The sequence below is a fragment of the Hippopotamus amphibius genome, chromosome 4 (genome assembly GCF_030028045.1).
Source record: "Hippopotamus amphibius kiboko isolate mHipAmp2 chromosome 4, mHipAmp2.hap2, whole genome shotgun sequence".
Taxonomy (NCBI): domain Eukaryota; kingdom Metazoa; phylum Chordata; class Mammalia; order Artiodactyla; family Hippopotamidae; genus Hippopotamus; species Hippopotamus amphibius.
In genome coordinates, this window is record NC_080189.1 from 29,611,053 (window position 1) to 29,635,988 (window position 24,936).

The 24,936-nt window shown below is 40.0% G+C and overlaps 1 protein-coding gene across 5 annotated transcripts in view; it reads left to right on the forward strand.

The window, feature by feature from the left end:
• The first annotated feature begins 3,310 nt into the window (after positions 1-3,310).
• Positions 3,311-24,936, forward strand: part of AASS (aminoadipate-semialdehyde synthase) — a 56,637-nt gene continuing 35,011 nt past the window's right edge. For 2 of the 5 annotated variants that reach the window (XM_057731786.1, XM_057731788.1), the window contains exons 1-9: positions 3,311-3,401; positions 12,476-12,700; positions 15,415-15,591; positions 18,330-18,414; positions 21,607-21,674; positions 21,783-21,929; positions 22,819-22,897; positions 23,028-23,155; positions 24,550-24,698. In XM_057731786.1, the coding sequence (XP_057587769.1) occupies positions 12,491-12,700; positions 15,415-15,591; positions 18,330-18,414; positions 21,607-21,674; positions 21,783-21,929; positions 22,819-22,897; positions 23,028-23,155; positions 24,550-24,698 (1,043 nt within the window). In that variant the 5' untranslated portion in view covers positions 3,311-3,401; positions 12,476-12,490. Of the gene's footprint in view, positions 3,402-8,574; positions 10,555-12,475; positions 12,701-15,414; positions 15,592-18,329; positions 18,415-21,606; positions 21,675-21,782; positions 21,930-22,818; positions 22,898-23,027; positions 23,156-24,549; positions 24,699-24,936 lie in introns of those variants that run through there. The other 3 variants (XM_057731789.1, XM_057731784.1, XM_057731785.1) reach the window with 3 other exon arrangements.

Consider the following 24,936-nt stretch of genomic DNA (forward strand, 5'->3'; position numbering starts at 1 on the left):
AGAAAGAGAGGCAGCTCTCTTCTCTTCTCAAAGAGAGGCTTGAGTGGACTAGAATCAACTTTCCAATTTCAGGAGTATTCACCTAGCCCCCCACATGGGTGGATGGGCTCTCCCATAATGAAGGAGTCTGAGGGGTTGACTGCAGAATTTTTTTTTTAATATTTATTTATTTGGCTGCGTCAGGTCTCAGCTGTGACGTGCAGGCTCTTGAGCGTGTGGGCTTAATTGCCCCGTGGCATGTGGCATCTTAGTTCCCCAATCAGGGATTGAACCCACATCCCTTGCATTGGAAGGTGGACTGTCAACCACTGGACCCCATCAGGGAAGTCCCAACTGCAGAAGCTGATGGTGGAAACACTTGGGATGTATCCAAGCCTTGTTTTTCTTGCATCTGTTGTCTCTTTTGATTGTGAAGAAATTTCTGAGAACTGTCACACTTATTATAGCAAATGTCACTATGATGAAAAACATTTGAATCACCCATTTTAAGGAACAGTATTTTTCATGTACATATTTTGCAAAATTTCTGAACACCATAAGCATTTGAGCAGCAGTTTGGAATTCAAAGGAAGGATTTCTTTGCCAGGTTAATGTTCCATCGACAGGTCAGAAGTGCATGGGATTTCAAAATAAAACAAGAGAGAAGCTCACGGAGCATCACAGGCTCTTGGTGGAGTCAGCATAATCCAGGACCCTTTCCTCGCTTTGCCCATTCAGGGATGCCATTTTGATAGTTTTCCCATGAGTGTTCAATCATTTGCATAGTAATTCACAGTGACCAGTCATTCATTTCAACAAGCATTTGCTGAATACCTTTTGTGCTGGGTATGCTCCTTTGAACCTTGTAGAACTCCTGCCCCCTTCTGTACCTGCTCTGTCCCTGAGGACTGTCCCAACCCTCTGCTCTTCCTTGTGTTCAATTCGTAGAAGCACTAACAGGAGATGGGAGGTCAGGAAAGGGAAGTAGGGTTATTCATTCCATAGGCCAGGGGTCTGTAAACTACCACTCTCAGTCCAAATCTAGCCTGCAATTTATTTTTATAAAGTTTTATTGGCACACAGCCGTGCCCATCCATTGAAGTATTGTCTATGGCTGCTTTTACTCTCCAAATGTTAGAGTTGGGTAACTGTGACAGAGACGTCATGGCCAGCAAAGCCTAAAATATTAATTTTCTGGTCCTTTACAGAAAAAAGTTTACTGACCCCTGCCTTAGGTAACTCCCTCTCTGGCAGGGTTATTGATTCCTTAGGCATCTCCATTCCTGTCAAAAGCCACCACTGTCAGGTGGCTCTCCCTATGGCTCCAGGCACACCCTAGCTAGAGCTCTTTCTGAGTTCTCGTAACTGTCTCTTCCCCCGGCCCTGTTAAGGCATGCAGGCATCCTCACTGTTGCTAGTGCCCGGGGTGCATCACCATCTTTTTTTGCCCTCCTTTATCCCTGCACACACTCCCTTCCTGTCTCCTAACTTACCCAGTTCTAATTACAGAGAACTACATCTAATTAGGCAACATGAGATATTGGGAAAATACATACTAATTGCCTGTTTCTTTAGGTAGACACTAGGCAGAGCGCTTCCAGTATCATCTCATTTTATCCTTATAATGTTCCCATGAAGTAGTTCCTATTATTTTTCTATTAACAGATAAGGAAACCTAGGCTTTTTTTTGAAAACTAAGTAACTTGTCCATAATTTATACCTTGAGGGGGAAAAGTAAGGATTCTGATCCAGGCTCTTAAACATCAGGAGATACCAAGGCACAGACTGTGGTTCACTGTTGTTTTCAGGGTGGTGCTGCTGTCGAAATAAAGCTGAGATGGCTGATTGTGGCCATATCTTGAAGGAACTCACACATTGTGTGAAGGACTTTGGGCAAAATTGTCCAGGCATGACACGCTAAACAGATGTGTGTATCTTCCAGAAAAAAGCTTTGAGCTCACGACTGTCACGCTTGTTTAGCAATATGTACTTTTCAAAGTGTTTTCATAGCCTCATAACAAGCCTGTGAAACCAGATGACACTTAGAACAGTTTTAGAGTCCAGCAAACTGAGACTGGGAAATTATATAGAGTATTCACATCCACTGAATATTAAGAATCCATGCATATGTGACAAAGTCCAATGTTCTTTAAAAGTCCTGGCTAAATGGGCCTAGGGGGGCAAGGGAAAATGCATTTGGTGAAGACTAGCCTCAGCACTAGAGGCTGAAAAAACACTTGAAGTCCATCTCTGGTCTTCGTAGGGAATCAATGGCCAGGGGGTAATAATCCCTAAAAGTTCTGTTTTCAGAACTTTCTCCAACATATACTTTTCTCAAAACTGCCACAGATGTGTTTAACTATTAAACTCTCATGTCAACAAGCTTGAACCTAGAACATTTTAATAAACTCCACTCATATCTCCAATTACAAAGAAAATTAGAATCTTCTCTGGAAGTTGGGGTTTTCCTCTGTATCTTTAGCTATACATATCCCCAGTCATATTCCTAATCACTCCTCTAAAGCCTTCCCTTCCTGCCATGTTTCCCTGAACTGTTCTTGATATCACCAACTTCCTAGTCACCACTTCGCCAAGACTGAAACACCAAATTGGTTTTGGTTCTTCCTCTAGCCTGTTAGCCTTACCCCTGGTGTTGACTCTGTCCTTTTAAATCCCTTTGCTATCACTTTTACTCAAACCCCTTCTATACACAACCTAGGTCATATTCCCTTAAGCACACAACTTTGATCACCTCATTGACTTGAGCAAAAAGCCTTTGGGACTATACACTATTCACAAAAATGAAAATTATTCAAATTATTAAATTTATTAATGAACATTAATATTCATTGAATGTGGATACACCACACAATTTCTCAGTCTCAGTTGGCTGGACTCTAACACTGCTCTAAGAACTGTCATCTGGCTTCACAGTCTTGTGATGAGGCTGTGAAAATGCTTTGAGAAGTGCATATCGCTAAACAAGTGTGATACACATGAGCCGGAAACTTTTTTCCCCAAGAGTTACACAATCTGTTGAGAGTGTCGTGTCCGGACTATTTTCGTCCTTCTCCGTCTCCGCCTGTCTCTTGCTATGGACAGGTACAAACTTGGTCAATAACCGTCCTGGAAGGACGTGATGCCCCCAGCGAAGGACGTAGGTCAGCGATCTAAAAGGCAGAAGGATATTCGGGGAGGAGCAGGGGCAGGGCATGACCTAGCACCTGGCAGCGCCGCCGATTGGCGGAGGAGAAGGTTGTTCCCTCAGGGCGGGCGCTGATTGGCTGCGGAGGAAGAGGCATGACGTCCGAAGAAGTTGAGCAAACACCTCCTCCTCAAGGCCTCCATCCCAATTTCTGCTGGGAATCCGGAGCCTGCACTGCCCGGACTCGGGAGCGCAGAGGCGGCGGGGACCCGACGAGGTGAGGGGGTGGGGGTGGGGGTGCCCGGAGGGGGTTGAGTAGGTGGGCGGTGGGCTCAGCCTGTGAAGTGAGTTTGGAGATCGCCGGCGGGGCTCTGCCGGTGCGCCGGGAGGTGCAGGCGGGCTCTGCCTTCCGCTCGCTGCGCCGCTGGCGACTCGCGCGCTCCGCGCATGCCGGCAGTTGCCGGGACGAGCGTGGGGAAGAGGGTGGGGAGCGTTTGGGCCTCCTCTCCAGGCCTCCCCTCCGAGCACTTCCCTGCGAGCGAGGGGTGGCAGCTGGCGGGGGTGGGGTGGGGTGGGGTGGGGTAGGGCAGTGGGCGCGGCTCCGGAATTTCTGTACAGGAAGGAGAAGGCATGTCAATTCGGATTTCTTTCTTGGCGAGGGCTGAGGTGGGGAGCGGTTGCTGCGGAGTAAAGAATTGGTATTGAAGCCGTGAAACAAACCCTCTGTCAGTTCTTGGGAGGTGTGCTTATTTAGACAAGAGGCTGCGGGGGGTGGTTGACAGAGATCGTGGTGGGCACCGCCCCCCCAGCCCCCCGCGCCCACCCATCCCCAGCTTTCCTTCCGCGCAGTTACTGGCTGACCTTTTCAGCCCTGGCCTGCTTAGCCAAATTCGGATCGCAAACTTCCTCACCCTGCCCACGTGGGGCTGGCCATTCTCTCTGAGATGGAGACCACCCCTCTCCGCCCCCGGAAGCTGCTGCTCCCAGTCCATCTTCCAATAGAGATAGGAGAAGTGGGGACGTTGGATGCCTCGGATGTCAGCGTTTTCTGAATTCCGGAGACTACGCAGGAGCCAGCGTGAGCGTTGGCGCGCGGAGGGGGTGCGGTTAGAAGCAGTTACCTACTCTGTTTAATGCAATGGGGCTAAATGTCCTAACTGCTTCTGGAAGAAACATGCTTTTCAGGCACTGATTTTAGGAGAGTGGGAGAGGGAGAGAGTGTGTTTAGTAACTCGAACAAAAATGAATATTTTTTATATTGTGGGTCGTCAGTTGTCGGAATGTGGAAAAGATGTAGCTGTGTGTACGCCGACCTAGCTATGCACAGGACTGAACCATCTATGACTTTGACATATGGCTTTCATATCCTTTATATGGGAAAACAAAAACAAAAACAACCATGGCACTTGGTGTGGACGCTTATATGTGTGGTGTGTGTGTGTGGAGGGGGTTGTTTTGTAACTTGAACTCCCCCCTCTCATCCCCCCACCCCCATTTTTTTTTGCTATGAAGATGAGTGAACCTGGGGCCACGCGACCTTCTAGCCGGGTAACCTGGTGGCTGTTCTGCAAAATGAACTAGGAGGACAAAAGTTTAAGCCAATGTCCCCAGGTGATTTATTTGTAATGGAAAAATTTCCCCCCTAACTAACTAATCCTCTATTTAAGCATTAGCGGACTTCGGTTTAGGATTTTGGAAATGATCTTTGGTGTGTAACTAATTGTCATTTAGCAAAAATGTTTTCATTTTTCCAAATATTCTTTATTAATTTTCTCATAGGGATGACATTGCAAACCATGGCAAGTTTCTTTGGTGAGGCCACAAAAAAAAGCTATGGAATTCACGGAATCACAGAAATGTGGTACATTTGGAATGGGAAATAACCAACAACATTATTACCGTCTTCATAGAATTAAGATGCAATCAATTATAAGATGCATCCCCATTTTAAGGATGCTAAAATGTGAAAAATTGTTTTAAATTTGATGAAATACAGTATTGAAATGATAACTTATTTTTCTTGAACACTCATGCCTAAAAGGTGAAGGTAAAGGGGAGGCTTACTGGGCTCCTAAAAACAGAAGAAGCGGAAGGGATTAATACGGAGCCATTGTGAAGGCTTTCCCACAGTGTGACCCAGAGGATGGGAAAATGGTATCTTCTGTCAGTGGTGATGGCTGTGCTCACCTTTGAGGAGTGGGCAGGCTTGTGGCCTTTTTCTTAACATTTACTGAGTATTTATGGCATGCAAGGCAGTGCTCAGCACTTTATGCCTATTAACCCAAGTAAACTTCACAATAGCCCTAAGAGGTGGATACTAATAGGATTCCCATTTTGCAGATTAGGCACAGACAAGTTAAGTTATTCACCAAGGTCATAGAGTAAGTGGGAAACTAAGAAACCTAGGCCATTTGTGGAGGAGAGGAGTCAGAATTTCTTTGTGGTATCCCCCTCCTGTTTTAAGCTCTGGGTTCCTGGTCACTGCAGTTAATGCAGGTAACTTAGGTGAATATCTTGTCTTCCTCCATAGTGTTTCTGGTATTTTGTTTCCCTGTTTAGTGCAGTTTAGCTGGATCTTCATGAGTCAGAGTGCCTATTTGTGTTCTAAAATTCTAATGCTTTTGTAATCCACAGTGCCCAGTCACTACTGTACTTCACAGAATCAGTATATTAGAGCTGAAGAGGACTTTAATATTATATTCCAGTCTGGATTAGGAAACTGAAGGCAAGTAAGGAGCCCTATATCTAGATATATGTCTCAGCAACCAGGTCTGGATTTTGCTACCATTTTTATTTGCATTTCATAATATTCTTTGGTCTGTGACATCCTAGCAAGAGATTGGATCTTTTGTGGGGCATTGTTGAGGGGATGGGAGAGATGAGTCCCTGTTCCTATTCATGAGTCTATTTTGTTTTCTCTGCTACACTGGTCTTTATGATATTTATTTATTTATTTATTTATTTATTTATTTATTTATTGACATACAATAAACTGCATATATTTAAAGTGTACAATTTGATATTTTTTCTTATTAGTCATCGATTTTATACATAGTAATGTATATATGGCAATTCCAGTCTCCCAATTCATCCCACCCCCCATCCTCCCACTTTCCCCCATGACATTTATTTAAATTTGCTCATTTATTTATTCATTCTTTCGCAAAATATTTGAGTTGGGGCAGTCACTGGGAATACAGAGATGAGGAAAACACAATTCATTTCTTCAGAGAATTTATAGTTTAACAAAGAGACAAGTAAGCAGATAAACATTTTGAATTAGACTCCAATTCAGAACTGACTTTGCCTTCCATCTCAGTGAAGCTACATTTGTGGGCTAGAGATCAGGAGACTCATAGGTCTTATGTCTTTGGATGACTTTGAATAGCTGATGGGCTTGAGAACATATGAATATTCTTAGACCAGATTAATTAACAGTAATAGACACCTCCCAAGTCTACTTGTTTTTACTTCTAGCTAACTATTTTGTAAGGAGTTTAAAAGAATATAGCTATGCAACAGGAAATAAAAGTATGGAGACCAGTGTTGCTGCATGCCCAAGCCTTGTTCTAGCAAGCCTTGGGTTTGGTAAATGTTTGGATTAGTTCTAGGCTATCACTGGGTGTTCTGTTAATCTGGAGCTCTTTTGGACCTCTCCAGGATTATTATGGTCTGCATGCCAAATATGTAGTGTGGGCTAAGACTCATGGCCATGCAGCTGTCTACCCTTATTTACAGTACCAGGGCTTCCTGGGAAACCATGGCTTTTGAAATACAATTGCATTTTTTGAATAAACTGGAAGTGTGGATATAAATAATTTCCATTTCTCACCCATCATTTATTTTGGTCATCTCAAGGCTACTCCATCCTTAGTCTCTCTGTATTTAGCCAAGATGCATGCCTGATTGTTTGCAAATAACTTGGCATTGAGAAATTTCCCCATGTGATTTGATGGTTTTGGTGTGAGTCACTGAATTATGTTCTAGTGGAATTATTTCAAAGATCTAAAATATAAAGATAAGGAGCACATCTCTGACTTTGGGGGCTAGAGATAGATGATTTGACCTTAAAATTTCTTTAATAATGAATTCATAATCCTTTTTACATGTCCCAATGGAAGCAACACAAATTAAAAGGGGTCAAGCCTTGCTCTTTTTTGTACTTAAGCTCTTATATTTGCTTGCACATTGTTCTGGTTTTGGTAGGTGGTTTGTAGGTTTAAAAAGTTCTCTGTTTAAGTTGATGCTATGGAAAGGATTGAAGAGACTTAAAGGATTTTTGAACATTTGGTGGAAGGATAAAAAGCTCTCTGTAGATCTCAGCTTTGTTCATCCACCTACCACTCTAACCCATAAAAACCAGCACAAATCAGATACACTGTTTTATGGCGTAAGTACTACCTGAGCAATAACAGATAAATGTAACCAAATCCAATTACATTTAAAAGTTATACCAACCAAACAGCAGACTGTTTTATTATGATTCATCCACAGATGCTTGGAAAATGCTGTTTATGAAACATGGGAAATCCCTTATTTATATGGGGCGCACTACCTTCATTTGTATTATCTGGTTTTAGATTATCTTTTTTCAGGTCCATTCTGACTTTAATATTCAGCGATAATTAGTGATAAGTCACCAACAAATATTGATTGAGGTCATTTAATTAGATAAAACTTTTTCATCCTGCTCCTGTTGGATCTCGTGAAAATGAGCAGGGGAGTGGATTGCTTCTTTATAAGAACCTAACGTTATGCTATGCATACTTTAAGTACGCCCAAATTTATTTTATTTTTAAGTATTTTATTTGTTTGTTTGTTTGTTTTTTTATTTGGTTGTGCCAGGTCTTAGTTGTGGCAGGTGGGCTCCTTAGTTGCTGCTTGCAAGCTCCTTAGTTGCAGCATGCATGTGGGATCTAGTTCCCTAACTAGGGATTGAACCCGGGCCCCCTGTATTGGGAGCTCGGAGTCTTAACTACTACGCCACCAGGGAAGTACCCCCCCCCAATTTATTTTTCATTAAAGAAAGAATATCAAAACATCTCTCCTGTAATCAATGAGCAAATTATAGCTCATCAAGGAAATGTCTGGCTTTTATTTATTTTTATTAAAATATTAGAAAATATTCATGCTAGAGACAAATGACTAGCTACTACTATATTCATCTATGTAATTGTGCAGAAAAACCAATCTGCTTGTCATTTAAAAGGACCTTCCTGACTACAGAAGAGGTCCTCTACCTTTGAAGGTGGCTTTTCCTCAGGTATAATCTTTTATAAATTCACCTCAAAAAATCTTTTGTTCCTTCATATTATTTGGGGTACACAATGTACACAATGACCATGGTTTATTTCATGGTCACTGAGAGAAAATTGTGGGTTGTGAAGAAAGTGCCAAGCTCTGTCTATCTATCTATCTGTCTACCTGTCCATCTCTTTTTCTCTAGTGACAATTTTCTTTCTAGTTTCTCTTGAAAAAGGATAGAAAATACCAAGAACAATTAAGTATATTCCCCCTCCCACCCCAATTCTCATGTATGCATTCCAAAAGTAAGTAATCTGCAAGATAGGTAAATTAAAATAAATTCTTAAGTCTTTCCCCCATTAAAAATGGAAAAGAGGTAAGGTGATATCATATAGTATGTTCTTCTATGGTCAGAGTCCATCCACTAATTGTCCTCCTATCTCAGTGCATCTCTGTGCAATTCACTGCAATATTCCTATGACTTTTATTTTTATTTATTTTTAAAAATATGTATTTATTTATTGGCTGTGTTGGGTCTTTGTTGCTGCATGCAAGCTTTCCCTAGTTGCGGGGAGCAGGGGCTACTCTTCCTAGTGGTGCGCGGGCTTCTCATTGTGATGGCTTCTCTTGTTTCGGAGCACGGGCTCTAGGCCCGTGGGCTTCAGTAGTTGTGGCACTCAGGCTTGGTAGTTGTGGCGCATGGGCTTAATTGCTCTGTGGCGTGTGGGATCTTCCCGGTCTAGGGCTCGAACCCCTGTCCCCTGCATTGGCAGGCAGATTCTTAACCACTGCAACACCAGGGAAGTCCTCCTATGACTTTTAGAGACATTTCAAATTCCTAATCAATCTTAGGTATGTGAAAGTGTATACCGTAGTGCTATTATTGTTTTACAAAAACATAGATAAGGATCTTTTAAAATTTTATTTTAATTCTGTTTGAAACATTGGCCCTTCATGTGTTGAAGGGAAGACTGTTTAGAAATTGTCAGGGGAAGGGTCTTGTTCCCCACCCCTGACCGTGTGACACTTCTCTTTCTCCCCTTATTTCTCATCTGCTCTTCCTCCTCCTTATTTCCCTCTTTCCTTTTCTTCTCCTTTCCTTCTCTTGCTTTTTCACATTCTCCTTGCTCATGCTACAGGCTGTTATCTGCACGCAACCCTGTCAATTAACTTCACTAGAACCAATGAATAAGTCCAGAGTCTTACTGACTTGCTTCCACTTGAAGGCATTGCCAGAAATACACATGACATTTACTTCCCGATATTCTTGGAAAAGCCCATAAAATACAGGACAGGGAAATGCAGAATAACGCACCTGGGCATTTCCATGAAATGTCAGCACCTGCTGTACCATACCTCAGAGTAATTCAGAAATTCTCACTGTTACATATTTCTTGATGACCTGAGAATGAAATGAATGGCGGTCCCAGAAAGTTCTATGCTAAGACCAAGTTTCAAGGTTCAAGCAATTACTAACATAATCAGACCTGCTCTAATCATCTTCTTTCTAAGCATCCAGAAATGTAGAATTTACCTTGGCAGGGACTCAGAAAGGATTTTTGGTGACACATAGGAAAGGGGTTGGTGGAGGCACCCCATGCTGCAGGAGAACTGATCATGCAGTCAATGCCATATGGATCTGATTTATTTCTGAATTGAGCTGGCAGAAGTAACATGTGTCAGATGTACGGGGCGCGGATCTGCAGGCTTTGGCAAAGAAGAGAAAATCCCAAGTGTTGGATATTAACATAGGGGTTCTGCTTCTGCTTAAAAGCAACAGCGCTAGTTGGATTTCACTTCGGTTTCTTCATCTGTAAAATGGGGATAATAATAATAATGGGGTCTACTTAATAAGATTTTCGCAAGGAGGAAATGAAATAATGTCTGTAAAGTGCTCAGTATAGTGCTTGGCATTTAATGGAAATCAATGGTAACTATTGTTCTATTGGGTTCTATATATTTCTTTAAAAACAAAGTGTCAGGAAGCGTGATTCAAGAATTCCCTACAAAAAGTGAAAGTGAAAGCAGTTTCCCAAATAAAACACAGAAGGTCACCAGCCCGTGCTGCTTTCCTTCCCTAATCCCTGAGGAAAGTCTGCCTCTGCAAACATGTATGTGTATATTGCACGTGTGTATGTGTCTATGTCTCTCCTCCCATGCTGTACCCCCGACTCCAGACAAAGAAGGTATGCAGGAGGAGGGTGGGGGGAATGTTGCTGAGAAAGGGGAAGCTGTGATTATAACTCAAGCTTGGGCTGAAGAGAGACAGTTACTTGGACATGTTTCCTAATCTTTGTGCCAAGAACTACTACTAAGTATAAATGACCAGGGTCACTTGGTCACCTATGGTATGTAAGATACAGCCCCTCCTGGGAAGATGGGACCGTTTCTGGGCTTATCAGTGTGTTTAGAAGAATTATTTGTCTTTGGAATTGATTTCATTTACCAACACAGGGATTCAAGTTCTGTGGGATGTTGCAGATTTTCCTTTGCCTTGGGGGAAAATAAATGTTATGGGCGTGGGCTTGGGTTTGGGCTTAACATAGTCTCTTTTAAAAACAGAACTATATAAATAAACCAAAAAGTTGGTAGCGTGTGTGACAGTCTTTTTCTGAAGTGTCGATCATCCGTATTTTGGCCTGAGTAGAAGTTAGCCTGAGCTCCTCATGATGGGCGTGTTCACTTGCTGTGTGCAGTGTTTTCTCTCCTGCCCCTCTTCTTCCTAAAGACTTCTTAGCGCGACTCCTTGCTGTTTGCTTTATTCTTTTACTCTGTGTTATGAGTTATCCTACAAATATTCTATCTACGGTGATAAGTAGTTTTCCCCCAGGAAATGTACTTGTACGTTCCATTCTTTTGGACAAAACTTCCCAGTCTATAAGGTGGGTCTGACTTAGAGATTGTAGTCTGATGTAACAGACGTGTGTTCCATAAGAATTTTGCTGTATGCTAGGGAATTTCTAGAAGATGTAAAATCACTTAGTGTCTATATTTTGATGCCAACCTTAAACCTAGAAAACTAAGGTTCAGCATCCAAATGACCAGCAAATTACCCCCTGAAATAACCTCTGACTACTAACTTTATATAACCATTCGAAGAGGGACAGAATACTGCTTGATACTTGTGCTTTAAAATTTTCTGTAAAATGTACTCTGTGCTGACACATAGTAAGCCTCTTGTAAGTATTTCTTAATTGAATAAATGAATAGAGTTATATGATCTGGAATAGCAGGGAGAAAACTGATTAAGACAGGTCTGGGTTTAATATAATAGCAGGGGGATGTGGTACGGTAGAGGAAACTCTGGAAAGGGGAAGAGCATGTTTAGAGCAACAACAGGGTCAGTGAAATGAAGCTGGGGGTGGGTCTCGGGTGGGATGGGGTTTAGGGCTGTGCTTCTTCAGCTTCTAACACCTGCGGTGGAAAACATGTTTGTTTGTTTGTTTGTTTTGTTTTCTTAAATTTCTGATCTACCGGGACCAATGCTTTTAAAAAATTCAATGCTAATAAATTACTAGATAAACGATCCTGTCATATAAAGGTTTCTAAGTGCTTACTTTCTATTTCTGTACATACCTCCCTGTGGAGCAGTAAAAAGCAGTTCACTGACCAGCAACAGACTGTAAAACACACTTTGAGTAGAACTAGTTTAGGAAATGGTCAGAGATGAAACTCAAAAGAGATTGGAGCTAGATTGTCAAGGATCTTGTACACTATGAAAGGATTCTAAACTTTGTATCATCAAAATTGGCATAAATTATACCTGTATTTGCATTGTAGATTAACTTTCTTAAAACTTTTGTGCTGAATGTATGTTTGATAAAATATACATTAAAAAAAATGATTTTGGCTTAACAGATACTGGTTAGTGTCCTGTAAGTTGCTTGGGACATTTTTTTTATTTTGAAAGTAACTTCGTTTGTGGAAGTTCAGGTTCGTTTGGGTAAAGAAACACTTCACATCACCCAGCTTTTCCCTCTCCCTTCTTCATCTTGAATCTGTTATCACCTGAGTTGGTTGGATTTTACAGCAGGTTTCTCAGGAGACCAGAACTGACCTGTGAGCCCTCCTGCCATTCGTTGTCCTGCTCTTACAGTGTCTTTACAGTCACCAGGTTTCACGATGCTGCGAGTACCTAGGACCAAACTGCACAGGCTGGGCCTCAGGCCCTCCAAAGGGCTTCACCACAAGGCGGTGATGGCGTTGAGGCGGGAGGATGTGAACGCCTGGGAGAGGAGGGCTCCCCTGGCCCCCCGGCACATCAAAGGGATCACCAATCTGGGGTACAAGGTCTTAATACAGCCTTCCAATCGGCGGGCCATTCACGATAAGGTAAATATTTCCAATTTTTTAAACTCTGTGGGAGCAAAGTAACCCTGTGTATGAAAATTAGGGAGCATTGGAGTGAAAATAAGATGTTTGCTAGTGTCACTTAAAGACCGCAGGGCAATATTTCTTTACTTCGGTTATAATGAGATTATATAGTTAAGAGATTTCTAGTTAGAATCTTTTCTTGAGCCTAGCATTTAGCCAATAAGTATTATTTTTGCCCCATTCCATGCTTTCTCCAGCTGAGGGATAAAAGGATTGCTTTTAGGAGATGACATCCTTCAGTCATTCTCTCCTTCGTGTGTGACACTGGTTCTAGCACTGGAAAGACAAATGTCTCCAGGAAATGCTTCACTGAGTAGAGTTTGTTCATGAGGGTTTACCTTGCCAGCCACCAGGTGAAGCCCCTCACATTCATCATTCTGTTTATTCTTCACAATAATCTTATGACACGGGTTTGACTTTTATTTTTATTTTATAGACATGCATGTGGTTTTTCTTCCCTGAGCCATTTGAAAATATGCTGCAGACAATGACGCTTTATTTCTAGATGCTTCAGTATGCATTTTCTAGGAATAAACCATCTTCCTACATAACTGTTGTATTATTGTCATGCCTAAGAAATAATAATTGCACAATATCATCTCACATAGCCCATTTCAAATTCCCCATTGTCTCAAATGTCTTTTATGGTTTTTGTTTTAATCAAGGCTTAATTAAGGTTCATTACATTTATTATTATGTATCTTTAGTTCTTTTAATCTAGAATAGTATTAGGCTTTTTGTTAACTAGGCTTATTGTTGTGGTCATTTTGCAATATATATAAATATCGAATCATTTTGGTGTACACCTGAGACTAATATAATGTTAATTACACCTTGATAAGAGAATATTGAATGGAGTTTAACATTTCTTAGAAGAATTTTTTTTTTTTTTTTTTTGCCTTTAGAATACATCTCAGAGTGCAGTGTTCAAAAGATATCTGAATTCGTTTTTCTGTGTGGTTACAAGTCAATGTGATATCCAATTAGATGTATTTATTTTTGTTTCTATTACATTTTAATATTTGCTTTTAACTCCCTTTTGATTTAATTTTATTTTTCAAATAAGTTAATTACAAGCTTCAAAGATTAAAACTACATAAAAAGATGCAACACAGAGAAGTCTTGCTCTCATCTTAGTCTCTTACATCCTATTCCAACCCACCCTGTAGGTTATTATTTTCATTAGTTCCTGATCTATCATTCCTGTGCTTCTTCTTGCAAAAATAAGCATGTGTGTATGTATGTGTTTTCTTGTTTTCCCTTCAATCTTATACAGAACGTATACTACATATACTCTTTTGCACCTTGTTTGGTTCTATGGCATATCCTGGAAATCACTCCATGTCAGTTCATAGAAATCAGCTTCATTCTATTTAATGGCTGTTATAATTACTCCATCATTCATCATGATTTATTTAACCAGTCTACTATAAATGAGCAAATAGATTGTTTTCAGAGAAACTAGGTATGAACCATAGGTTTATTCTTTTACTATCTTTCCTATTCATTTGTACTTTCCTTTGAAGTAGATTCCTAACTAGATTTATCTTCATTTTTCAACTGCCACCTTTGATGCTTTAAAAATTCTGCCTGGATCATGCTACCCCTTTATTTAACAATCTGAAACGATTGTCTTTTGCCTCCATGTACTAGCTATGAAATTTCAGTTTAATGTGTAAGACTCAGGTTTCCCATTGATAAAATGGGGATAATAATAGTACCTACCTCATGGAAGTTTTGAGGATTGAATGAGGTAATTCACCCAAAGAACTTAGCAAAGCACGCAGTAATTTATTAATAAATATCAATGATTATTATTTTTATCCAATAAAGCTCATATTCACCATGATAATATTCAGTCTACTTTTCTAAATTGATTCACTTCTTATGCCCTAAACATCTCCTTACTTTCCCATCTCCATATTTGTATATATTCCTTCAATGCCTCTTACTGATATTACCACTTTGTATTTCCCATCTCCATCTCTCCAAATCCTACCCAGCCTTTTAGATTAATTTAAATTTCTATATTTCCTTGATCATCTCACCTGGGAGTTATCTCACTATCTATGAAATTAATATATCACTTAGATTATGCTACTCATAATGTTCTTTTCAATTCAGCCCCATGCACTGTGCCTCTGACTTCTTTTTATAATATTTTTTGAGCTCCTTTACAGGAGGGATCTTGTCTCTCTTATCTCATCTTTAGTACAGTCCACAGAACAGAGTAGGGCAGTAATAAATACTAACTGAACAACAACAAAGAAAGGAAAAGAAAATACTGCATATATATGTCTTTCTTTTAAAAATATACCTGAGTAATAAATTACTGTTTAGCATTTAATGTTGTAGGGCATTGTTGGTACAAAATATACATTTTACATGTATATTTAAATCTCATGTGCTAGCGATTATGGTCAAACTATTAACTGTTCTTACATAAAAGTATATGCTGAATTTTCTAATTTTTGTTTTTGCTAAAAAAGTCAAACATGTTAGGTTGATGTTTAGCCAACAAGTAAGAATATTAGAAGTCATTTTTCTATTATTTGTTCCTTATATTTTATTCTTTCAAAAGGTTGTGCCTTGAACAGTTACATGTATTTATTAAAGAAAATATGAATGCAACAAATTAGGAGAATAACTTTTAATCAAAATTACATTCCCAGGAATATGTCAAAGCTGGTGGCATTCTTCAGGAGGATATTTCTGAAGCTTGTTTAATTTTGGGAGTTAAAAGACCCCCAGAGGAAAAATTAATGCCCAGGAAGACCTATGCATTCTTCTCCCACACAATAAAGGCTCAGGAGGCCAATATGAGTTTGTTGGATGAGATTCTAAAACAGGTAATTAGTGGACAATATTCATAAATGTTAACACAGAAACATATATACTTTTTTAACTTTTAACTGTCAAGTGGAGTTTTAGTTTTCTTTCAGCATCTAGAAAATACATCACATTCACTTCAGTAGGAAAGGCGATCTACAGCTAGTGCTTGAACAGGTCTGCTGCTCTTAGGGCTGCTCTGCTGGGCAGGTTTGGAGTTTGTGATAAGAGGAACCAAACGTATTTAATTCCTTTGTATTCTGAAATGGAAAGGATGAGAGAAGCATTTGCTCCAAATGATTATTAACACAAGGTTAATTGGTCAAATATTACCAAGTAGAATTTTAGAGGTAAAAGGAACCTCAGGGATCATATAACCCTCCACCCTAATTTTTCAGATGGAGCCCAGAGAGGTAAAGTGACTTGACTGAGGCCTCACAGCTCTGTAGTACCAGAACTGTACTGGAAACTATTTTTACATTTTTTAACATTCATAAGGGAAAAAACTTTTTATGAGATATAAATACTATGGGAAAACGATCATCTATTTAAAATACAGAGTATTCACTCAACAAATATTTACCAAGTGCCTACAGTGCGTCTGACACTGATCACTGCAGCGAGCAGAGCTTACATTCTAGTGGGAGGAGGAGACCCTAGAATAAATAAATGGCACCTCATACGGCGCTTGGTGATCTGTGTAATGCGGATAAACATAATACAGAAGAAAAAAAGGAGTGCTAGGCACTGGGGGAGGTGATAATGCTATTTTAAATAGGGAGAGCCCCGTTGCAATGTTGGCACTGAGGAAAAATTTGAAGGAGGTAAGGGATCAAGCCATATCCCTCTGGGAAAAGTCTTCCACCCCAAGAGAATAGTAGTGCAAAAGCCTGGCAGTCTTTTTGAGTGGAGGATTAGAGTTAATCATATTCTAAAATGCTTATTCTGCCTGCTGTGTGAATACAAATTAGAGGTGGGAGAGGGAGAGCAAAATTGATAAGAAGATTTTAGTCTAGACTAGTCCAGATGCTAGGCTACAAATGATGGTGGCTCCATGAAGGTGGTAGATGTGGAGGTCGTGACACATGGACAAATCTTGGGTGTATTTTAGAGGTCTGATCCTACAGGATTCACCGATGAGATGACTGTGGGCTATGAGAGAAAGAGAGGAGTCAGAGATGACTCCAAGATTTTGGTTTGAGTAACTTAAAGGAGTTTTCTTAGATTGAGATGATGCTCCTGCAAGAGGACCAGGCTTGCATGGGAGGATCTAGAGTTGAGTTTAGGGCCTGTCGAGTTGAATTTGTCCATTAGATATTTGAGAGGAGATGCTGAGTCCGTAGCTCAGGAGGACAGCTTTTCCAGATACGCATTTTGCAATTGTCAGAAACTAGATGGTATCTAAAGCTATGAGACTGGATCAGGATAAGGAGTAAGTATAGATGGAGAAATCCAAGGTCTAAGTCCTGGGGTAAGGATGTTAGAGCATTAGAAACTAGACTTGAATCTGACAATAGGTAGAGGACAGGAGAGTTTCATAAACAGTAAAAGCAATGGAGGAAAATATATTTTGTATAAGCGTATAGAATACAATCTTACTAATTTCAAATTCACTAAACAGAGGCTGTAGTTAATTTGCAGTGTTTTCAGAAGAAGCAATTCAAAAAGTAATTAAGGGAAATAATATTATATGAAGAATGTTTCACCTTAAGCAGATAAACTCCTCAAAAAGTACTTTAGAAACATTTTTTTTTTTGTTATATGAACTTTTGTTCATTTCAAGAAAATTAATAAAAACAGACCCAGCAGGGCTGCTTTTGGGCAACATTTTGTAACAAATTACTTGGAGTTGGATTAATATTAAATATTCTTAAATCCAAGCACATGGCAAAAATTATATCATCTTTGAGGAAATAAATAGACTATTTAAAACATTCTATAATTACAACATGTCAGTAGTTTTTAAGCATGAATTAATACGACATTTCTGAGAGAGGGAAGATTCCCAAGGAAAGAGGAAGGACATGTTTTTAGTGAAGGTGAGGAAATGAAGAGCAGGCAGCATGTGCTACTTTTTAAATAAAGCTTACTCGTGAAAGACTGGAGAGAGAAAAAAAGAGGGAGACAGAGAAAGAGAAAGATATTAAGAGAGACACAGGAGAGAGAGAGAAAGAGAGAGAGACAGAATGAGATAGATTTGTGTGCATGGACTTGGGAGGTAGTGGTGTTGTTATTTTTAAGGTAGAAGAAAGACCTGGGTGTATTTAGAATGGCTGAGGGGAAGGAACATTGTAAAAAAGGATAATGCAAGAAAGAGAAAATTTTAAGAGTGGTTGTGGAGCACATAGAAAAAAGCTGCTGTCTAGTTCACAGGGATTAATCTCAGGAAGGACTTGTCTTTTTTGAGGCTAGAGGGAAGGATGTGAGGGTGCGTGAGGCAGTATGTAGACATATTTGTCGATGGTGCTGGGCTAAAAGTTAAAAGAAATCATGCTCTTGTTATTTTATTGCCTACCATCAAGGGATGCCAGCACCTGCTAGCACCATTGTTTCGTCTCTCATCACAAACCTGTCATTGGTTTGTGACCCAGCATTTTCTGAATATTTCATGGTGCGCCTGATGGTAACTTCTGTTAGCAAGTCAAGATATATTTTATAAGAGGGAAAATGTGAAATAATCACTTGCTCATATGTGTGTTCTACTCATTGAAATTAAGCTGGTTGGGTCTGGTTGAGAAATTTTTTATTGTTTCTTCAGGAAGTCCGACTTATTGATTATGAGAAAATGGTGGATCATAGAGGAATACGGGTAGTGGCGTTTGGACAGTGGGCAGGTGTGGCAGGTAGGTATGCCAGAGCTGTTACATCACCGACTTTCTAAATTTGCCTTGGGGAGTAACTGTGTTTTCTCTTTTCTGTGGCAAGGGGATGGGAGTGTTCATTTCCACCAATAAAAATAAACATAGGGGTGTGACTAAGGGTGATGACTATCAGGCGAATAAAATAAGATGGTAAATCACTAAACTATATTTATTACAAAAATTAAGAAAAAGAGATCGGGGAGAAGGATAACAACTATGGATAGGCTCTGAATTTTTTCTGTTTGGAAGACGAAAGAAAAGTCAATTTGCTGATGAGAAACTGAAGAATGGAAGAAAGGGGAAAGAGGGGAAAAGGGTACAGGGACAGACACCAACAGAGGAGCAGGCTGGCAAGGATATAAGCTGGAGTTTGGGGAAAAACAGCATTTGTTTTTTGTCCCAATTCATGCTTTGAACCATCTTTAACTGCGAAACACTGCAGGTTATAACTCTACATCAGATTAGACGACTTGATGGTCTGTAATTGTCAGAATAAGTAGACAGAATATTTGTAGGGATATCGGACACAACACGCTATCAACCACCCTGACATCAGTGAAAGTTCTTGAGCAGCCAGCACTCCACTCAGCAACTTGCAGAATAGAACACACATTCCTTTCAAGTCGTGCGGAACACTCACCCAGATGACCCATATGCTGGGTCACAAAACAATCCTTAATAAATTTAAAAGGTTTGAAATCATAGAGTGTGTGCTCTGACTATAATAAAATTGATCTTGGAACTATAATACAAAGCTATCTAGAAAATTTCCAAATATTTGGAAGATAAACAATGTATTTTTTAATAACCCATTAGTTCAGAAGACATCACAGGAAAAATTAGAAAATATTCTGAATTGAATGAAAATTTAAAACACAGCACACCAGATTTGTGGAATGCAGGTAAAGTGGTGCTTAGAAGGAAATTTATAGCATTTAGCACTTTTATTATAAAAGTTCTTAAACTATAATCTGAACTTCCATCAGAAGAAGCTAGAAAATGAAGAAGAAATTAAACCCAAAGCAAATAGAAGGAAGGAAATAATAAAGAGGGAAAAATCAATGAAATCAAAACAGGAAGATAATAGAGAAAATCAAAAACTGGTTCTCTTGGACTTCCTAGGTGGCTCAGTGGTTGGGAATCCGCCTGCCAATGCAGGGGACATGGGTTCGAGCCCTGCTCTGGGAAGATTCCACATGCCATGGAGCAACTAAGCCCGTGCGCCACAACTATTGAGCCTGTGCTCTAGAGTCCGTGAGCCACAACTATTGAAGCCCACACACCTAGGGCCGGTGCTCCACAACAAGAGAAGCCACTACAATGACGAGCCTGTGCACCACAATGAAGAGTAGCCCCCGCTCTCAGCAACTAGAGAAAGCCCATGCGCAGCAGCGACGATCCAATGCAGCCAATTAATTAATTAATTAATTAATATTAAAAAAATTAAAAAAAAAAAGCTGGTTCTCTTTTAAAAAAATGAAAGAAACTGATAAACCTCCATTTAGATTGATTTTTAAAAAGAGAGAGAGAAGCCACTTTTTTACCAATATTAGGAATACAAAAGGAACCATCACTATATATCTCACAGATATTAAAATGATAAGGGAATATTATGAATAGGTCAAGAAATTTGGCAGCATTGATGAAATAGGCAAATCCTTAAGACACAACTCAAGAAGAAATAAAACACTTGAATGTCAAGGTACAAAATAAATTCCACTCACAGGCCTTTATCAAGAGAAACAAATTATTTTTTTGTAAAGAATTATTTATAGTAGCTTCATTCATAATAGCCCAGACAAACAGCAGAGGGATGGTTAAATAAATTGTGGTATATCCATAAAATGGAACACTCCTCAGCAGTAAAAAGAAGCAAAGTACTTATACACACAAAGTATGCATGACTCTCAAAAACATTTTCCTGTGTAAAAGCAGACACACAAAGAAGAGTAAATACTTAAAGTCTCTATGCGACTATAGAAGAAACTAATCTATACGGACAGAAATAAAACCAGTTGTTTGGGGCCAAAGCTTGGGGAGCATTGACTTCGGTGATGGGAATATTCTATATCTTGATTATGTTGGTGATACTATGAGTGTGTACATTTGTTAACAGTTATCAAACTACAGACTTTAAATTGGTGTGCTTTATTGTATGTAAATTATTCCTTTAAACATTGACATCAGAAAAAAAAAAAGTCAAAGAAAATTTGGCAGGGATATGGAGAGGGAAAGTTCTCTTCCGGAAAGGAAGAAGCGGAGAATGGATACTGAGGTCTTCGTTACAGGCATGCTAAGTTTTTGCTATTTGAAGAACATGCAGATTGAGAAATCCCTAAGGTGGTTGGTTGGATCTTGAAATAAGATGTCTGTGGTAGAGATGCAGACTTGGAGTCATCAGCATGCAGAGCGTACTTGAAGTTTAGGAATGGATGACACTAGCTAAGGGGGAAAAAATGCAGAGACTGAAGAGAATAGAGCCTGGGACAGAATGCTGAGGGTGACCAGTATTAAGCAAAGGCCAGGGAACACTTATATGAAAGGAATGGGCATGGGAAGAGGAGCCTGCAGAAATGCAGGGTGATGACATTCAAGCCAGGCAAGCTGAGGGAAGAGAGTTCCAACAAAGAGGGGCTCTGCATTGCCAGACACCTGACACGTATGTCGAGATCTGAAAAGTGTCCCGCAAGTTTAGTTGTGTAGGTCACTGAAATGATGAGGGAGGGGTCATAGGGTCCATGGTGACTTTGTTTTTCTTATTCACATGTTTTTGGTAGGAGAGACATGGAGGCGTGTTTAAATGTTGGTAAGAATGAACCAATAGAGAGGGATAGAGAGGACACAACTCACAAGTAAATTTCTGAGAGAGACCGGAAGGGATGGGATCTGGAGCAAAGGTGGAGAGAATAACTTTAGAGAAGGACACTTAGAGGGGCACTCTTTCCATTTTAGCAGGACTGGAAGTGGAGGGGACAGGTGGGGGTGCAGCTGGCTTAATGCTCTTCATGGCAGAAGGTTGAAGGGTTGGATGAGACGACTACTGGGGCCCCTTCCAAATCTGAGATGCTGTGGTCTGGGCTTGCTCAGAGCACGGAGCAGTTGGAGAACAGGTAGAGAGAACAGTTTCAGCTTCTCCCAACTAATGGTCTTTCTGTTGGTCTGATTCTGCAACAGGGATGATCAACATTTTACATGGAATGGGTTTAAGGCTCCTTGCTTTGGGACATCACACACCTTTTATGGTGAGATGTTTATTGTATCTACTTTTTTTGTAAATACGTGCCACATTTTAAGAATAGAAGCACGTCTCAGGTGGTAGACTAACGTGAACCATGTGTGCTTGCTTGCAGCACATTGGCATGGCTCATAACTACAGGAACAGCAGTCAGGCGGTGCAAGCTGTCCGCGACGCTGGCTATGAAATATCTCTGGGTTTGATGCCGAAGTCGATAGGGCCCTTAACGTTTGTGTTCACAGGGACTGGTAATGTATCTAAGGTAAATTCCAACTGTCTGCTTTCCGTAAAGCAGTCTGAAACTCTGACACTAACCCAGAGGATGTGGGCATTTTGTGGACATTTCGGAACCCTTCTTTTCCATGATTGGGCATTCTATTCTTGATACTTTTCTTGCCTATATACTTTTCCCATAGTAAAGAGCAGTACTGGTCCAAACTTATTATCTTTGCTTTTAGTTGATTCCAAGCTGTCAGAGGCTTTGAATGCGTTTTCTTTACTTTTTTTCTTTTTTGAGGCATAATTCCTTGGTGTACAAAGGTCTATTCTTAGGGCACTCTATTTTACCCCCATCAGGATGTAAATTTTACAAGACTTGGAGTTTTGCCAAAAGATGTTAAGACTCTTAATTCAAGACTCCAATTGTTACTTTCTTCCTTCTGGCATAGTTTTGAGAATGTATTTGTGATTCGTCAGAGAAACTTGTAATTGTAAAATAGATCTTTCTTCAACGAAACTATGTTACAAACAGGACATCCCTATTTATATTACACTGTGAGATAGCCATCTAAGTATTTTTTTTGTAGGAAATATAGTTTCCCCACTTGAAATAATTTCTGCAGTGGAGCAAAAATTAAATAGAAATATTTTTATTGTACTTTCAGTTCTAAACACTCTTGTTTCTATGCTGAATCACTTTAAGTAAAAAAAATTAAAGCCTCTTCCAATAAGCGGTGTTTAAATGGGAATAAAAGTTGGTTTGTAGGCTGCGTACAAGAGGCTCACCTGTACTTCTGTGTTGTGGTCCCAGTTGCAGGGCAGGGCAAGTTGAGCTATAAAATTGTGGGGAAAATGAGTTGGAACCTTTGCAGGAAACTGTATTGGCTTTTTTCTGATTGATTTTTAGGTTTTCACTCACGTGTTATTTACAGGGAGCCCAAGAAATCTTCAATGAATTACCTTGTGAATATGTGGAGCCGCATGAATTAAAAGAAGTTTCCCAAAATGGAGGTAGGGAGGGTGGGGAGGAGGAGTGCATGTATCTTTTACTGTTTTTAACAGTTTCAGCGTTCCCATATTTTATTGCCATAGATCTTTATCATTCGTGACCCACTTTACTCATTTCTTCCTCCTCTGCAAGACCTGAGAAAAGTGTACGGGACAGTGTTAAGTCGCCATCATCATCTTGTCAGGAAAACAGATGGTGTATATGATCCTGTAGAGTACGACAAATATCCTGAGCGCTACATAAGCCGTTTTAATGCCTATGTGAGTATCATACCTAGCTTTTGAGTTGGTCACTCATGATACGCTATAGTTAGGCTCTTTCTAAGGAGAGAACCTGTGATTGTGTACACTGGTTTTCAGGTCCCCGTATTGACTTGTTGTGAGCCCTTTGGGTATTATGAGTTGGCCTTAGGTGTCACTGGCTTTTCTTGGTGTTTGGAGGGGCCTTTGCTTAGTGGCTTTGGTGGTTTCTGTGGGTATGCCCCTTTGCTTCACTGACTCTGTTTCTACCTCAGGTCTGCATGTGCCCAATGGCTCTAAACCATTTCCTGTGGGTTACTGTTTTCTTACTTATCCTGAATTAGTTGTACTATTGACAAAGCACAACGTCTATGAGATTTGGTCTCAGCATAGGTCTATCCCTTCTATGGCCACAAATTGCAATCATAACTTCAGCCAGCCATCTTTAAATACATGCCATTGATTACGGGGGACCAGGGTGAAATAGGATGGCTGCAGAAGACCCATCTCCACCGTACAGAAGTTACTTCCGAGTCCCATCCTTCTGATGGGGACACACTGGTCTCATCTATAAGGAGGATAATATGTTTGTGTGTTTTGTAGTCATCGGTCATGTAGCAGTCCTCCTCAAAATAAACCAACAAAAAAATGCATGCACCTAATTGTGAAAAAGAATGTTTTAAATAATTGTAAAAGTATTTGAATAATATAACATTTTTAGATTCTGGTATGAAATTTAGTGTGATAGCATGCAGAGCATATTATAGAAGAACTCTTACCTGTAGCTTGAGAATGCTTGAGATACTTGAGAAACAGGAATTATAAATAAAACTAGTTTAAAATTGAAAATTTTTGAATCTAGTAAATTTCCATCCCTTCTCTTTTCCCCAATCACAGAAGTATTGGTGATTGGCTGCATCCTAAAACTTGTAATGACCTACCTAGTTACCATGTATGCATGCATGTAGCACATTTGTCCATGGAGCTTACAGATGTTATCTGATTTAATCTTCACAGCATTCCTTTGAGGAATGGGGTACGTATTATCCCCATCTGGCAGGTAAGGAAAACAGAGCCCAGAGAAGTTGAGGTAGCATGCTTTAGATCATGGAAATAGAGCACTTGGTCACTTGAATTTCTATTTCCTTTTTCTTGGCTATACAAGGCATTATAGAACACAAATATTAATATATTTATATTTATATATTTTTCTATAATGAGGTAATTCTCCACTGAAATCTGGGTGGGTATTTACTGTCTTTGCTTCAAAAGGTGGCCATTGACTTGGCAAATAACAAAGTTAATTAAAGTAACGTTAAATTATTCCTCATGAACTCTACTGATGGCTCTCTTTCAGCACACTGCTTTGAAAAAGGCTACTTCCTATCTCATTGAACTTGGAATTTGCTTTACAGATTGCACCCTACACAACTTGTTTGATTAATGGAATCTACTGGGAACAAAACACCCCCCGCCTACTAACCCGCCAAGATGCTCAGAGTCTCCTGGCTCCAGACAAGTCCTCAGCTGCTGGTGTTGAAGGCTGCCCTGCATTGCCACACAAGTAAGGACTTCAGCAATGATGGCAGTTTTCAGCGGCAAGGCCCACTGCGAGGGTATCACACATGGGGGACCCACGTAGCACAGGACTTGACTATTAATAACCAGTTGTCCGATTTATCTTAACCTCTTGGCAATATTTAACAATTAATCTTCCCTCCTTTTTTTTTTTTTTAATCGGAGTGTAGTTGATTTACAATATTGTTAGTTTCAGGTGTACAGCAAAGTGATTCAGTTATACA